This window comes from Corapipo altera, unplaced genomic scaffold, assembly GCF_003945725.1.
Source record: "Corapipo altera isolate COAL_440 unplaced genomic scaffold, ASM394572v1 113, whole genome shotgun sequence".
Lineage (NCBI taxonomy): Eukaryota > Metazoa > Chordata > Aves > Passeriformes > Pipridae > Corapipo > Corapipo altera.
Genome location: NW_020884895.1, coordinates 11,219,962 through 11,236,666, shown reverse-complemented (window position 1 = coordinate 11,236,666; position 16,705 = coordinate 11,219,962). Strand labels below are relative to the sequence as shown.

General features: G+C 47.8%; 3 protein-coding genes across 4 annotated transcripts in view; 2 read left to right on the top strand and 1 right to left on the bottom strand.

The window, feature by feature from the left end:
• The window catches only part of KCNAB1 (potassium voltage-gated channel subfamily A member regulatory beta subunit 1), a 58,679-nt gene extending 55,637 nt beyond the window's left edge, over positions 1-3,042 (top strand). For both annotated transcript variants that reach the window (XM_027647319.1, XM_027647320.1), the window contains exons 12-14: positions 294-414; positions 1,030-1,118; positions 1,642-3,042. In XM_027647319.1, the coding sequence (XP_027503120.1) occupies positions 294-414; positions 1,030-1,118; positions 1,642-1,731 (300 nt within the window). In that variant the 3' untranslated portion in view covers positions 1,732-3,042. The remainder of the gene's footprint in view (positions 1-293; positions 415-1,029; positions 1,119-1,641) is intronic.
• Positions 3,043-3,701: 659 nt separating this feature from the next.
• On the bottom strand, positions 3,702-9,087 carry SSR3 (signal sequence receptor subunit 3). The gene is made up of 5 exons (XM_027647321.1): positions 8,836-9,087; positions 7,847-7,973; positions 7,281-7,379; positions 6,639-6,770; positions 3,702-6,074 (listed from the first exon to the last, which is right to left on the bottom strand). The coding sequence occupies exons 1-5, from the start codon at positions 8,972-8,974 to the stop codon at positions 6,008-6,010; spliced, it is 564 nt and encodes a 187-aa protein (XP_027503122.1). The 5' UTR covers positions 8,975-9,087; the 3' UTR covers positions 3,702-6,007.
• An 870-nt stretch (positions 9,088-9,957) lies between these two features.
• Positions 9,958-16,705, top strand: part of TIPARP (TCDD inducible poly(ADP-ribose) polymerase) — a 25,677-nt gene continuing 18,929 nt past the window's right edge. Inside the window, exon 1 of the mRNA XM_027647395.1 lies at positions 9,958-10,104. The gene's annotated coding sequence lies outside the window, so the exon portion shown is untranslated. The remainder of the gene's footprint in view (positions 10,105-16,705) is intronic.

Genomic DNA, 16,705 nt, shown 5'->3' with positions numbered 1-16,705 from the left:
GTAGATCCAGGGACATTCTGGTCCTGTCCAGGGTGATGTAGATCCAGGGACATTCTGGTCCTGTCCAGGGCGATGTAGATCCGGGGACATTCTGGTCCTGTCCTAATTGCTCTGGGTAGCAAAACTTTGTGTCATTCAGCCCCCATGACCTTCTGGGTTGGACATGGCTTTTCAAGTGCCATTACATATATATATATATATATGTATAGATTACGCCTCTAATTATAAATGGGCTTAAAGTTCCCATTTTGGAAGATGAAAGCTGGCAGTAATGCAGTGTGATTGGCCTGCAGTGCTACCAGTGGCTGAAGGAGAAGATCATCAGCGAGGAGGGCAGGAAGCAGCAGGGGAAGCTGAAGGACCTGTCGCCCATCGCCGAGCGCCTGGGCTGCACCCTGCCCCAGCTGGCTGTCGGTGGGTCCTGGGCTGGGGCACCCTGGGGGGCTCTGGGGCTGCTCCTCTCCTCTGTGCAGGCAGCAGGGACGGTTCAGTGAAGGGCAGTGCAGGACAAGATGTGTCATCTTTCGAACAGGCCAAAGGGTGGCTTGGGCTGGGCCTGCAGCTAGAGATGGGTTTGTTATTTAAATGCTTAAAGGATTATTTATCCTGGAATGGTTTGGCTTGGGAGGGAGTGTAAAGATCATTCAGTTCCACCCCCTGCCATGGGCAGGGACACCTTCTGCCTATTCCAGGTTGCTCCAAGCCCCGTCCGACCTGGCCTTTGACACTTCCAGGGATGGGGCAGCCACAGCTTCTCTGGGCAACAATTACATAAAATAAGATTGTTTCCAGCATCAACATGAGCCTGTGACTGCCAGAGTATTTTGGGCCTCCTCAGGGGTCCAACCTGCCTGTTTCCCTGCTCCCTCCCCCCAGGGAAGCCACCTCCCTCCCCACAGTTCAGCACCCTGGGCCCACAGGCACAAGAGAATGATGTGGTTTTCAAACAGAGGTTCTGTCAAACTTCAGGCTCTGGAGCGAGCCATGTCACTCCACCTTGTTCCTGACCTCGTTGTGCCTTTGTTCCAGCATGGTGCCTGAGGAACGAGGGCGTGAGCTCTGTCCTTCTGGGATCTTCCAACCCGGAGCAGCTGATAGAGAACCTCGGAGCCATCCAGGTAAGTGCAGGTGGTGGTGGCCCCTCCACGGGGGTTAGCTCTGCTCAGCTCCCTGGGGGTAACACCCACACACCTCAGCACCCTCCTTCTCTTCATTTAGTGTTAGTACTTGCTATTTTGTCTTGCAATTCTATTTATGCACCTTAATTAGGCAAATCCGTGGTGTCACCAGCAGGTTTAATGTATCTGAAAGGGACAGGGACCCTATTCCAGGACATGTTGTGATGGATTCTGTGCTATCCCATGTCACCTGCACCCACCTCAATTAATCTCAGTTGTTTGCCACAATCAGCTTCCTCTCCCTCTGCTGTCCCTCCACTGCAGCCCAGCAATACTCCACACACCAAGTTCAGAGGCATTGCCATTCCAGTGGTTCCTCCTTTATGGGAGAGAGTTATTAGATGAATGTTTAATATCTGTCACGCAAAAAAAAAAAAAAAACCCAGAGGAAATGTTATTTGATAAAATCTGGGTTTAAATTTAGAACAACCTTGATTAAACACGGGCTTCTTTCTACCCGCAGGTCCTTCCAAAGATGACATCCCACATCGTGAATGAAATAGATAATATTCTGGGCAACAAGCCCTACAGCAAGAAGGACTACAGATCCTAATGCAATGCATGAGCTCCCTGGACTGCATGGTTTCCAAGTGCTCTGTACAGCGGTACAGCCCCGAGTTAATCTCCGGTCATGAGAATCATTCAGCACCTGCTGCTCGGTGTCTCCTGTCACTGGACCCTTCGAGATGTGTGCTCTTGCTACTAATCTGCAGTGAAATCTAAAAGCACAGTTGATCTCTCTTCTAACCGAGAATAATCTCGTATTTTCTTACCTTCGACCGAATTCATTAATTTTTACTTTCCTCTTCGCACCTCATGCTTGTGCTGTGACAAACACTTGTAAAGCAAAAAAAAAAAAAAAAATTAATAATTTATAACCTTCAGGTACTTGGTAATTAAAGAAGGATGTACAGATCTATTTTTTCAATGAAGAAAAGCCAGATACAACTTCAGGTTTTAATAAAACCACGTTTGGGAAATCTCAACTATAAAGTTTCTTCAGGTTAACAGATGGAAGGGGCAAGCTCAGACTTTGTTTGCTTTTATATGCTGAATATAAGCTTTAGGTTTTGTTTGTAGTTGAATAAAAGCTGTAAGGCAGAGAATTAGTTAGAACTTAGATAGTTCAGCTCCTAACTGTACAGTTATTCCAGCTGTGGAGTGCTCCTGGGAAACATCCCTGAGCAGTGTTAGGAAACCCAACCTCGCATGTCAGGTCACTGAACCAACAGCTCTCTGCAAAATTCTACTTCTCCATAAACCTTAAACCAAGAAAGCCATGATTAAATATTGGGTTTTGCATATATAGAAACCTGCCTCTACTTCTGCCTGCTTGTAGACAGAGCTACTGCAAATTTCAATATTCAGGAGCTTTTAAGGATATAGACACTTATAAATATATATATATATATAACTGCTGAGAACTCCCAGGAAAAATCAGGTATGTATTTCGAAAGGCTACATCTGCTTTATTTTGGAATCGGGGATAAGTAAATGCATAGACTCATTTTAAACAGATTTTTGTGAGCATTTACAGGAGTTGATAGCAAGAATGTACATATTAATTTGCCCAGCTGAAGAACCACGTTGTACTCTCCCGTGGATTTGCTCTGTACGACTCCTGTGATTTCAGTCTGTATTTCTCATGTCCTTCCTGGGATACAGCTCTGTACAGTATTTGTAGGACCCTTGTACTCTATTCCCCAAGCCCAGGGCTCACCTGGGCCAGGTGAGCAGCCCCCAGGGCTGAGTTGTCTCCTCCTGTATTCAAAGCTGTGGTCTGTGTAAATGACTCCTGCTGTATATGAGACCTGCAGTCCGATGGATCCTGCTTGGACACAATAAAAGCATTTTGTGCATCTAATTTATCCCTCCAGACTGTTACTGACAGCGAGAGCTGCTGGACATGGGTGTGTGTTGTTCCACAGGGAGACTCTCCTGCTGTCCCCAGGAGGGGTAAGGGCTGGTGACACGGAGCAGGGACACGTGGGACCTGGGCTGGCTGCACACCTGGGAAAGAGGTACCTCTGGAATCAATCCCTGGGGCAGACACCAATCCTGAGTAATGCTGTGATGGCCTTGGGATGAGGGAGGGCAGGGTTAGGTGGGATACTGGGGAGAAATCTTTCCCTGGGAGGGTGGGGAGGCCCTGGCACAGGTTGCCCAGAGAAGCTGTGGCTGCCCCTGGATCCCTGGAAGTGTCCAAGGCCAGGCTGGACGGGGCTTGGAGCATCCTTATCCAGTGGAAGGTGTCCCTGCCCATGGCAGGGATGGGACTGGATGGGCTTTAAGGTCCCTCCCAACCCAAACCATCCCGTGGTTTTGGCCTGCAATAAACACCTGGACATGCTTCTGACAGGTCCCTGAAATCCCAGGGCAGTGTCCCAGCCTCTCCAAGGGGACACTGGCCACTCCCAGGCACCTCCCCATGTACCTTCCCCTGCCCTGGGAATGTCCCCCAGCTCTGCATTATCAGCTATGAAAGTTAACTAATGTTCATTGTTACAAAGGCTTCGACCAGCACACAGTTAACAGCTTTATTAATTTATAAGAGAATTATCTTCCCAGTAGCAGGCTAATTTCCCTCCCTCTGGAGGTACAATTTAATGTTCTCCCTTTCCCTTCGCACGTACGTGGGAATCCAGCAGTGTATTAAAAATAGATTAATTCCCAACTTTTTTTAATTGAAAAGGAGATGGCATTGTCCCTTACTTGGAGCAAGAGCTTAAAACTCTGAGGGCAATGAAGGGCCAAGCAGCAGCTCAGCTCCAGGTTAACCCTCAGCATTAACTGAAGAAATCTAATTTCAGTGTGTTATATTGACTTTTATATATATCATTGCAGCTTCTAGTGGGGAATGCAAGGGGAAAAAACAACCACCACCCAAAAAAACAACTCAAAAGCAGACAGAATTACAGATAACAAAAAGAAGACAGCCCCAAACTTTCCTGAGAAGGCCCAAGATGAGGGGTTTTTGCAGCACACAACCCACCCCACTCCCCCACCGACTTTTGTTTCAGGCTGTCAGTGCTCCATGTTCCCTCTCCTCACTCGCTGAGCTCCCAGCCTCAGCAACTGTTAATACCAAAAAAAACCTACAGTAGGATGAAAAGCTGTTAATAAAAGACTCAGTGAGGTGACAGTAATAGCAGAGGAAAGTGCTGCTTCCAAGCGCTTCTCCAGCCAGCAGATTTTCTGGAAAACACACCTGTCACCTGCTAAAACACCTGACAGGGCAGTGAGAGCTCGGGCAGTAAAATGAGTGTACTGATGTTGTTTGTTCAAATATTGGAATTTAAGTACTGGCTGCTTTGGGAGGACCAGAGCAAAAACCAGAGCTGCCAGCTTGGCCTCCTCTTGGGCTCTGACTGGTTACTCGTTGGAGGCTTGTTAGAAATTTGGGTTGTGTGTGCTAAAAAGGCTAAAATACAGAAATTATATCCTTTATAAAAAAGTGATAAGTCAAGCAAAGTACAATTGTGCAAGGCAGGCACCAGCAACGTGGAACATCTCCTTCCTGAGGTGAACGATCAGGCACAAGTGATACAGAAAAATCCACATATTTTGAGGGGAAGCAATCAAGTTAATTTAAGGTGTTAAATGCCTGACCAGAAAAGTGACTTCAAGGGCAGCTCTGAAGTGCACCAAACCCATGGGAATGTTCATGGTTTGAATACAGAAACAGAACAGTTCATCCTGGGAAGCAAAGGAAGAGTGAACTATGCAGGGGAGGGTTGAGACTGAAGATCTCCCAATCCCATCCCATCCCAAAGGATGCTGACAAGTGTTAGTCAGTCAGCAGGCACTGGGTAATTAGGAATCGTTTTATGACTGGTTATTTGTCAGAAATAGAGCCCTTTCTGTCTCCTGCTCTCCAGATTCTTCATTTGGCTCTATTCTCCATAAATCTTATTGAAGTAAAGATTAGCAGAGTAATTGTTACGTTAAATCTGATTATGAGCTTTCTCCTTCTTCCCTACAGATCCCGAGTCTGTACTGGCAGGATCTGTAACTTCTGCTCTAGAATTCCATTAATAGCAGTGGAGTTTGGCATTTAACAGAACAGCTGCTTCAGTGAGAGCAAGAAAATAAGGGACAGGATTGCCTGATAAACCCATTACAAAAAGCCAGCTGAAGCATTTCTGCTAAGCTGTGCAAGGAAACCGGCAGGGCTTCTTATTTATTTGTGATTTTGGACATGAATGGAAAAAAAACTACATTCAAACCACTTCAAAAGTGTTTTTCTGGGAGGTTTAGGTTTTTGTCCTGACTACAAGTTACTTAAAAATGAGGAGTATTTCCAGTGAACACCGGAAAAGACTCTTCTCTTCTGGAAGCAGAAAGAGCCAACAAACCTACACGTGAAAATACCTACTTTTTAAAGAATGGAAATACAAGGAATTAAATGGCAAAAAAAGTTCCTTTTTATTACAACTTCTCAAGTTACATTGATAAATGGTGGATTGTCACTTTTTTGATCAGGGGGTTTGGCTCTGAGGCTGTGGGTACAGCTGGACAGTCCCACTGTGGAGCTGCCCCCGGGCTGCAGAGCCATCACCCCTCTGTGGTGCCTCACAAAGGTGATGTCTGGTCACAGCCCACACCCCATTTCCCTCCCTTGCTAAGTAAAAAAAAAAATCATTAACTCAGATATTGAATAATACCATGGAAAGATAACAAAAGTAAATATAATTCCATCAGTTTGGATTTAACCCCCCCCCCCCCCTTTCCCCCAAAAAAAAAAAAAAAAAAAAAATCCTATTCTGCCCTTAAATGTTTCTATGGCAGTTGAAGTCTCTCACAGAAATAAATTTCTGTGGGGTTTGTGTCTACTTGGATCCTGTGGAGAGCAGAGCAATCAGTCCTGATGAAGCACTTATAGAAAGAATATAGTTTCTGCAGGGAACAGGTTAAGGACATATAATTGTCAAGACACTTCTTTGGCACAGAACATTTAGCAGAAGTTTTATGAAAAAGGAGGAATTGAAATGGTCTTCACAGTTTTAAAACTGAAATACTGTAACCTCAAATATAGCTCAAAATAAAGGCATGAACTTACCTTCAAAGTTAAGACACTCACAAAGTTTAGCCTGTTCTCTTAACATTTGTTTTATAAGTAGTTAACTACAGAACATCCTGAATTAACTGCCCTGATTGGCAATACTAATTTCCTTAAGGAACAAAAGATTTTGGTTGTGAAGTTACTGAGAATAAAGCAACCTGTAAGGCAAGAGAACCTGGCAGCTAACACTGACACAGGGATTCTGCAGCAAAACAAGCTGCCTCCTCATCCCAAAATTACAACTAAAATGGCAAAGCCACAAGAACTTCTGTAGACTGTCCAAGTGATATCCTTAAAACACCTCACGTCACTGGGAGGGGGTTTTCTTTGTAAACTCTGCTTTTATGTTACAATGTTCTGCAAAGGACCTGCCCTCCCCAGCAGAGCACAAAGGATACACGGTGGGGTTGAAGTTCTTCAGCACGAAAAAGGAAGCGATGATGACCAGGACCAGGAACAGGGTGTTGTTGTAGAAGATGGAAAAAGTCGTCGCTTCATAGTCTGCGACTTCATTTTTCTTCCACAGAATTCTAGGAGCAAGTAGAGACAATATCTCAGGCATATTTCAATCACTGTATATCAGAGAATGAATGACTGGTTTGGGTTGGGAGGGACCTTAAAAGCCATCTCATTCCACCCCCTGCCATGGGCAGGGACACCTTCCACTAGCCCAGGTTGCTCCAACCGGGCCTTGGACACTCCCAGGGATGGGATATCCTGGCACCCCCACCATTATGAAGTGTGCAGTACTTTTGTTGCAACCAGCCTCTAGAAGATAGAGGTTTGGGCTCTTAAGCCCTGACAGCTCCCATCCTGCACAGTCACAGTGAGCATCCCCTCTAATCCCAAGTGCATTTGAGACCTTTCCTTGAAAACTTGCCTCAGAAAGGCTTTAAGATGAACCAAGAGTTACAGTACAACTTATGCTTTCCAGAGTATAGGAGAAACAGGGCACAGTCCCTCATATCCTACCTAGAGCCTTAAGGACATTTAAGGCAGCATTACAACAAGGGAGAGAAGGAAGAGGACAAAGAAGTCACCTTTCATCCTTCTCCTTACGGGACATCTTCCTGTTGTCCGCCTCGGACAGCTTGCGAGTCACCTCCTTGGACACAGCATCCTCTCTTTTCTGGGCTACCCTGTAAGCAACACCACTTATGTTCAACTTCAAAAACTAATAAAAACCCCCACAGCTACACCCTGGGATTAGGGGAAGTTTTATTTACAGCGAAGAACAAAATGGAGTCAAGACACGGAACAGTTTTGTCAAGTTGAAGGGACAAGTAATAATCAAACTGCTACAAGTAATGTAATTTTGATATAATCAGTAATATAATTTAAATGTAATTTATGGCAATACCCACTGAGCATGATGGTAGTTCTGCTATTTCACTGTACTCTTAGCTCACAAGACTGGGCTACTCCATAATTACAAGAGACAACAGAAACCAACTAGGAAATATTTCTGTGTAAAACAGATTCTGGAGTAACGTTTCAGGCACTCTTATTAATAAAAAAATTAAGTTGTAGACGCTGGTTCTGTTAAATTATTAAATAATAAATTCTAGCGACTAGAATTTATTATTCCAACAGCCACTAAACTTACTTGTGCTTGAGGACAAACTTGACGTTCTTATATGCAAAAGCCACCAGATAGGTACTGATGAGGGTCATCACGCTGTACAGGACTGCGGACTGAACAAGATCCATGTGCCATATCCTCCAATAAAGCCCTTCGAAGAAGAAAAAAAATTACATTTTGAGTGGCCTCTCTCCAAGAAAAAAACGCCCCTGCAGGAGCAGCCCACAGGACGCGAGCTCTGTAACTCGGCACAGGCTCTGCCAGACCAAACCCAATTCCTGCAAAACCCCTCGGAGCGTTTGAGCCGCATTAGAAACGCTCCGGGAGGGAGAAATGTGCTCCGAGAGCGGCTCTCCAGGCCCCGCCGAGGCAGCGCCGCCGCAGTGACACGTCAGTGCTGCCGCCGCCCGACCGCCCGCACGGCCCCGACCGACCGCGGCCGGCATCGGCTGAGGCTCGGACCCCTCACGGCCCAGACCCCTCACGGCCCAGACCCCTCACGGCTCGGACCCCTCACGGCTTCCACCCCTCACGGCTCGGATCCCACACGGCTTCCACCCCTCACAGCTCGGATCCCACACGGCCCTGACCCCTCACAGCTCGGACCCCTCACAGCCCAGACCCCTCACGGCTCGGATCCCACACGGCCCGGACCGACCGCGGCCAGCATCGGCTGAGGCTCGGACCCCTCACGGCCCAGACCCCTCACAGCTCGGACCCCTCACGGCTCGGATCCCACACGGTTCGGATCCCACACGGTTCGGAGCGGGACAATCCCGCCCGGGATGGGCTCGTAGCCGGGCTCGGAGCGGCAGCGGGACAGAGCCCGAGGCGTGCGCTGGGGAGTCCCTGCTCCCCTCAGGAGCCACCGGTCCCCTCAGGGTCCGCTGATCCCCTTCCCAGCATCTCCTGCTCCCCTCAGGTGCTGCCGATCCCCTTCCCCGCGTCTCCTGCTCCCCTCAGGGTCTCCTGCTCTCCCCGGGACCCGCCGCCAGCCCCGTCCCGCCGCTCACAGATGGGGATGGCGGACACGATGAAGGCGTTGCCGAAGAAGAGCGCGGAGGACTTGGCCGAGAGGTTGCGGCTGAAGTCCTGCAGGAGCAGGTCCTCCTCGGACTGCTGCCGCCCGCCGGGGCCGCCCTTGGGAGCCATGGAGGGACCGGGCACCGTCAGCGGCGGGCTCGGGAGCGGCTCCGGGTCAGGAGACACGGCAGGGGCGGGACCGGCACCGGCCGAAAGAGCTTCCGGAGCGCGGGCCGCCCTCGGGCCCGTCCGATCGCGGCCCGGGGCCGCTCCCCAGCCCGATCCCGGCCCCATCCCGATCCTGATCCCGGTCCCCATCCCCACCCCATCCCCGATGTAGCCCCGCTCCCCGCGCCGGGACCCCCGGTGGCCGAGGCAGGTGAGTCCTGTCGGGGGGATCCCTCCGGGCTGGCACAGTTTGCCCGGGAACCAGTGGAGATTTTTTTCCACTCGCCCTCCAGCCCCCACGGGAGAGCGTGTCTGTCTCCTTTTAGGCTCTTAGAGCCGCTCCCCGATCCCCCCCTCCTCGCTCCACACCGGCCGTACAAAGGGCTCTGCTTTTCACTTCTTTTAGTGTTCCCTCTGCAATTTGTGACAACAAATTTCGAGCAGGAATTTTGAGGATTACCATCAGTGTCCCGCAGCAGGGTGTGGAGGGATTGCCCGTGGCACACAGGCATTGCCCCACGCCTGGGCTGACTGCAGCAGAAGAACTCCTTGGCCCCTGGACAGCACATTTCTCTTAGTATTTTTAGCGTTTTGGTGTAAACATCATTTAGCAAAGTATATGTGTTCCTAAAATTTAATTAAAGACATTTTTCCCATGTATTCATTCATTCCCCCCAGTTACTAGTGTTCTCTGCTTCCAAGAAAACACACAGAGTGCACACCATGAGGGAATGCTCCCTGGAAATGAGGTTAAATTGAAATGGGGTTAAATATGATCAAAATTAACTCACTATAATAGAGCTTTATAGAACATTTAGGTGCAGTAGGACTCTGCTTTTTCACCTTGTAATAGATTTCCAAGACCAAGCCAAGCGTGGATTTTCAGACTCAGTGTATTGGTGTAGTGTGCTAACAGGATTTATTGGTAATGTTGTGCTATCTGCAGGCAGATATGGGAGTTACACTTCTGCCAGCCAGACCTGCCCTCAGGCTTGGAAATATCTCTCCTGAAGGGATTCCCAGGCTGGATTTGTGGACACACCAGCCCATCAGATGAAGCTCAGGAGCTCTGAGGACCAGCAGAAACACCTGTGAGTACCAGTTGTGGCCATCCCTGTGCACAGAAGGCAGGGAGCCAGCCTTCCCCCTCATCACGGAACCCCAAAATGGTTTGGGTTGGAAGAGACCTTAAAGCTCATCCAGTGCCACCCCCTGCCATGGGCAGGGACACCTCCCAGTAGATGCTCCAAGCCCTGTCCAACCTGGCCTTGGCCTCCTCCAGGAATTAACCCGTTCTGAAGTGATTTCAGCAGTGTCTGGCTTCCACGGGTGGGAAGTGCTGTTTGCCTGTTAGGTGGCAAAATCTGTGCTGAGGAGGGTTCTCCAACGGGAGTGGAGGTTAGTCTTGGTTTGTTGGTAAAACATGTTAAACCCACGGTGTCCCTGCCCATGACAGGGGCTGGAACTGGATGGTCTTTAAGCTCCCTCCCAACCCAAACCAGCCTGATTCTAGTAGGTAACATCACATTTAATCGATGTTACCAGTCATATGAATTTTCTTATTAAAGAACATGGTTAGAGTTGTATAAAGTAGTTGGAAACCGTGAGGAATATCAAGATTGTTTCAGGATTCAGATTAATCACTGTCCCTGTCCTTGCCCAGATTTCTTCCTTCCGCTCATCTGGGTAAACGTGTGTTGTGTTGTGGTGGGCTGCAACTGTCTCTCTGCTCCTGGTTTGGGCTTACATGGGCATGATGCCATCATTTGGGAAGAAAGTCTGCCCAGTGACCATCTGTCTCTCCATCAGGATGAAGTAGGACATTGTTTTAGGCGGTGGAATGACGAAAGATTTTTCTTGAAAAAAACAAATGAGCACTTTGCTTTTATAAACCCCCTGTCACTGGCAAACTGTGGCTTCAGGCAGAACAGTGTGTGCAGCGAGACTCTCACTGCAGCTTCGTGCTCTGAGTGCGTCGTAGATACTCCCCCAAAAATAAACAGGGCCACCAGTTTCTGTCAAAACAATTCCAAGGTTTGTTTCAGTGCCTAAATCTGCATCCTGGCTGAATCCTCGTTCAGAAGCTGTTGGGACCTTGAGGCATCAAAATCAGAGGAACAGTTGCTCTGTGACCCAACAGCAAAAGATCTCCTGATAACAGGAGAATAAATGCTGTTGTCTTTGTAACTTATGAATTAGGTTTCTTACCAAATTTCTTCCTGAAACACAGAGGCAGTGGTAAATATTCTGGCAGTACATTGATTATCTTTGTTTTCTCAACTTTATCTAAATCTCTAAGCTGGACTAAGCTGAAAATTTTAAATGAGGGCAGTGACATTTCCCAGCAGGATTTATTTTGTTTATTTTATTTTGCTGTTTATCTGTGGGAAGTGTAGACTCAAAAACACCTTTGTGTTGGATTGGAAGGTAGAATTTCCAAGGCAGGTGATTAACAGGAAATGTCTGCTCCTTAGCAAAGTGTTTGTCATCTTGTGTGCTAGTATGAATCATAATGGCTTGAACTGAAAGACAGTAGGTTTGGATTAAATATTGGGAAGAAACCCTTCCCTGTGAGAGTGGTCAGGCCCTGGCACAGGTTGCCCAGAGCAGCTGTGGCTGCCCCATCCCTGGAAGTGTCCAAGGCCAGGCTGGATGGGGCTTGGAGCAACCTGGGCTAGTGGAAGGTGTCCCTGCCCATGGAATTTATCATGCAGGAAGGGATTAGTGTGCTGAGTTTGGGATCAGCTGCTGGGGGATTGTTGAAATACAAAGGAAAAACCTCCTTTGGATGAGCGTTCGTGGCACTCGTGAGCTGAGCAGCTTCTCCCTCTGTGTCATAACTGGGTGGGTCAGAAGCTTTCCAGTTCTCCCGTGTGCTGTGATTTTCCTGAAACGTTCAGTGGTGTGTGAGGTTTAAAACTGGAGCCGTAATCTGTATTATTTTCCAGCCAAATCAGTTCCCAGGTTTAGAATCCCAGGATGGTTTGGGTTGGAAGGGATCTTGAAGCTCACCTCGTGCCACCCCGTGGCATGGGCAGGGACACCTTCCACTGGGATGTAGCCCCCGAAAGAGGAACCTACAATTTCTAAAAGCTGGGAGTTGCTGGATTTCCAGGACACTTGCTGTATGTGAAGGCAGCTCAGTGTAGCATATGTGACCCATTTTGGATGTCTTGAAATGGTCTCATCTGCTCCAGTTTCCTTCTTTGGCATTTTTAAGGTTCTTGTGATGTGGACCAAGTGAACGAAATCATGTCTAGGAATAGATTCGGGGGCTGGTTTGCTCAGGTGGAGCCTGGAACGGACCACACTTTGGAAAAGCAGTGTCAGAGGCACTGTTTGGAAAATAACCATGATATAAAGGCAGTCAAAGAGTTGTTTCCCTGTGGGACACTCAGCTCGGGTCCCTCCAGCCCCAGACCAGGGGTTCTCCCACAGTCCTCACACTGGGGATGTGTGAGGTGATCTGCAGTGGGATTATCCCAGTGCAGTTCAGCAGCCTGCATCCCTGGTAGTGGGAGGGAATCAGCCAGATGGGATTTCTGAGTCTGCACTGTGTCATCCTGGCACCCACCCACCACTGCTGCTCCATCCCTCAGGGCTGTGGGAGGATCTCCTGGTGCCACTCTTCACCTGGGAGTTCTCCAGGGTTTCCCGTTCCCGGAGCCTTGAGCTTGGCAAACATCTGGACTTCAACCACAGGACAATTTTAGCCTATAATGTGTAGTCAGAAGAGTTGACCATCCATGTGCTGATGTTCCTAAAATGCTGATATCTAAAGTAAGAAGGATGAACTAAAGCTGAAGGGTCATGTGAGGAATGTTTGGATGAGGGAATAAAAGGGGATATTTCTGGCTGTTGGTCTTCTGAATGGTTGGAGATGAGTCCATCCACAGAAAACACAGCTTTGTGTTTTCCACCTGGCTCAGCCTGGATCTGGCTAGAGAAAATTCTACCATGTTTTCTTCCTAATTTAAAAAAACCTTAGGAAACATGAAAGAAAAAAAAACCCTGAACAGAATGAATGTGGCAAGGCAGTGTCCTGTCCCCTCCTGGAATGCGGAATTCAGCAACACTGAATTCTAGAAATAAAGCATTCCTAGCGTGCTCCCACACAGAATTCTTGGGCAAAGAAATAATGTCCAAGTGCAAATTCCCTTTCTGGGGTGAGAGCAGAGCATCTCCTCCTCCCAGGCACTTGGGGCTGTTTGCAAGAACAGCTGCTGAACAGAGCAGGCATTTGGCTGTTTCCTGCACCATCCCAAGGCTGTGGTTTTATTTAGGTGTTCTGCAGCCCGTGTCCACCCAGCTGCTCCCTGAGCTGCACATTTTGGTTCTTCAGCTCCTGCATCTTAGAAGAAAAATGTTTTGTTCAATTTAGCCTTGATTTCTCCCTCTCGTTTATTTTATTCTCAGTTTAAGGTGTGAACATTCCCGTTTTCCTCCTTGCTGTTTGAATCATGCAGAGCCTGGGAGAAAGGGCAGTCAAATTTACAATGCCTCTGCCTTTTGTACAGTAAGGATTGACCTTTTCCAGGGATATCTCCAGAGATCTTCATTCACACTTTCAGCTTCTCCAGGTTGTTGCAGCTCTTTATGGAACCAGTGTTTTACTGGGGAGCTAAAGGTTTGCTCCAGGGAGCAGCTCTTAGCTGGTTTTCAGATGTAAAATACACAGTACTGTCACCTTCCAGACATTCTTTTTAAATTTGTTGGAATTTTTGGTTGAAGAATGGACTTCATTTGCATGGAGACAGCAAACTATCTGTCTGGTAGATAGAACTAGCTGGTGATTTTAGAAAGAATTCAAGTCCTAATTCGCCAACATTGCATTGTAAAGGAACATTTCCTTTCTGTTTAGATAGGAGTCAGCCTAAAGGAGAAGGAACAAAGCACTGCCATCCACACATTGCTGCTTACCTGGTGGCAGGATCCACCTGCTGAGTGTTCCAGAATCATCCTTAAAAAATCTCAAAAGTTCAGTGGTATTTTATGACTCAGTTTGTGTTAGTTAAGGATTGGTAAGTGCTGCCTTGGCCTCAGCTAAATTTCCAGTTTACATGGATTTAAGAGACTTCCACGAGAGGGTGCAGCAGTTCAGCAAAATGCCACCTAAACCACATGAGCCCACTGTGGGCATATTTTCACTCAGTTTATGTATTAACTGGTGTATTTACACCAACTTCCGATGCTTTAATTAAACAGTTTAATACCCCAGAGCATCTCTCCAGTCTGTTACTTTTTAGTGCACTGTGTTACCTGGTCTCAATTCCTGCCTGATACCCTGCAAATGCTCACTACATGCATTTTAAAAAGAAAGTTTAGAGGGTTTTTTTAAAATACTGTTGTTTTAGTTGTGAAGCATCACTGCTTTTCCCCTCAGACTGGTACAGCTGCAGAAGGAAACTCCATCTAGAAAGCTGAGCTCTGGAGAAACCACTAATTTGAGTGCCTGATATCACGTTTTTCTGTTTCTGTTCTGTGATAAAGGATTTCTTGTTCCAGAAGATAATTGTGAACTCTTAGTAATGATTCAGCTTCCGTGGATGCTGTTGCTGTCCTGATGTGCTGGGAGCATTGAGGTGTTGTGCTGCACATGGGCCAAGGGTCGAGGTCCATCCTTTGACTGGGACAGTAAAATACCTCTGCAGAAATTATTAACTCTTAACAAATTTCCAGGAAAAGGGCCCACTTTTGAGTAGTGTTGCTTGTCCAGATTCATGAATCAGAAATCGCTTCCTGAGATAAGATGATCTGATAGTGAAATAACCATAAGTGTGGTGATACTCCTGTATAATGTACCATTTGGTTTCCTGAGAAGTGCTGTTTTCACCAAACTTTGAAATCTGCTCAACAGCAGAAACAGAACGCTGTGCTTTTAAAACTTTCAGCTGCTAGTATAAGTGAATTTGAGACAAGGGCAGTGACTTTGGTTAGTGTAGAAGCTGGGTCTGGATTCAGAAGGTTTCACTGATGAATGGGATGAACAGAAAGAGTCAATAGAACAAAATTAATGAATAGAAATTCATTAATGAATGAGTCTAATGAATAGAAAATTTTACCTTGACGGTGACATTTCTGCCCTCCTCACCCCAGGACAGAGCACAGCAGGTGGAGCCCAGTAGGTGTCAGTCCAGCCAAGGCTTACAGGTGTGAATAAAGCCTTGCTGCCTCCTCCCTCTTCCTTTTCATTAGTGACATTGGTGGCATTATTCCACCTTCACAGAAACACAGCCAGCACTTCAGAGGTTCTCATTTCCCATCTGTTAACTTTTAATAAATGTCTGCATCACTGACCTTTCTCCTCCCTGGGTGCTCACCCACCCTGGCTTGCTGGCACAAGGGTAGGGCTTGGTGTGATATTTGCTGGTGATTAGCATTTGTCATCAAGCATTGGTATGGAAAAGCACAAATCCAGGTGTTGGGAGCAGCCCTGAGGGGAAGGATTTGGGGGCTCAATGTACCCTGACCTGGCCATGAGCTCTGGCACCCAGAACCCCCCATGATCCCACGGCGTGGGCAGCAGGAGGGGAGGGTGTTCTGCCCCTCTGCCCCCTCAGGTGAGGCCCCACCTGCAGAGCTGCCTCCAGTCCTGGGGGACTACAGCACAAGGATGTGGAGCTGCTGGAGCGAGTCCAGAGGAGGCCACAGAGATGCTCCAAAGGCTGGAGCCCCTCTGCTCTGGAGCCAGGCTGGGAGAGCTGGGGGGGTTCACCTGGAGAAGAGAAGGATCCAGGGAGAGCTGAGAGCCCCTTGCAGGGCCTAAAGGGGCTCCAGGAGAGCTGGAGAGGGACTGGGGACAAGGGATGGAGGGACAGGACACAGGGAATGGCTTCCCAGTGCCAGAGGGCAGGGCTAGATGGGCTATTGGGAAGGAATTCCTGGCTGTGAGGGTGGGGAGGCCCTGGCCCAGGTTGCCCAGAGCAGCTGTGGCTGCCCCATCCCTGGAAGTGCCCAAGGCCAGGCTGGACGGGGCTTTTTGTTAGTCATCAGCACAGTGCTGTTTGTTGACTTGTATAAAACACCAGAAAAGGACAATCAGCTTCCTGTCCTGGGATGTGTTTTAGGGAGTGAAGAATGTTCATTGTGCAAAGGTTGAGGTAGAAAAGGAGGTTTCCAGTCACTATAAAAAAATGTGTTGGAGCCTGAGAACTTTGTTGTTTTAGCACAAACATTGAAGTCAGATGTTTCCCCTCTTTCATCCCAAATCAAGTGTGCATACTGATTATCCTGGATTTGCAAGGCAGAGCTGTAAATTGCTGCATTCACTCTGGTGCCGTTTACCATCTGAAAGAAATAATTAAAGCTTTCATTCTCTTGCTTAAGATTTAAACATGTATTTAAAAATGAGATCATGCTTTCACGGTGGTCAGAGTTTCTTTCTATATTTGTGTGTGGGAGCCTCCGAAATGGGTGTACGAGGGTCTGGTGTGCTGTGATGTGTTTCCTTTAATTGTACATTTGTTTGGAGCAGGATGGTTATTCCAGCCTCCATCTTTGCCCGGGTCCATCCTCCCACTCCCACTGCAGCGGGAGCTGTGCCCACCCCAGTGTGTCGTTCAGCCATATGTGCCTCTTATTTATATCTCATGCGTGAAATGAGCTATTCCAGAGCGGTAATTTCTGTTCTGGTGATGGCAGATAAGTGTGTGTGTGTGTGTGTGTGTGTGTGTGTGTGTGTGTGTGTGTGTG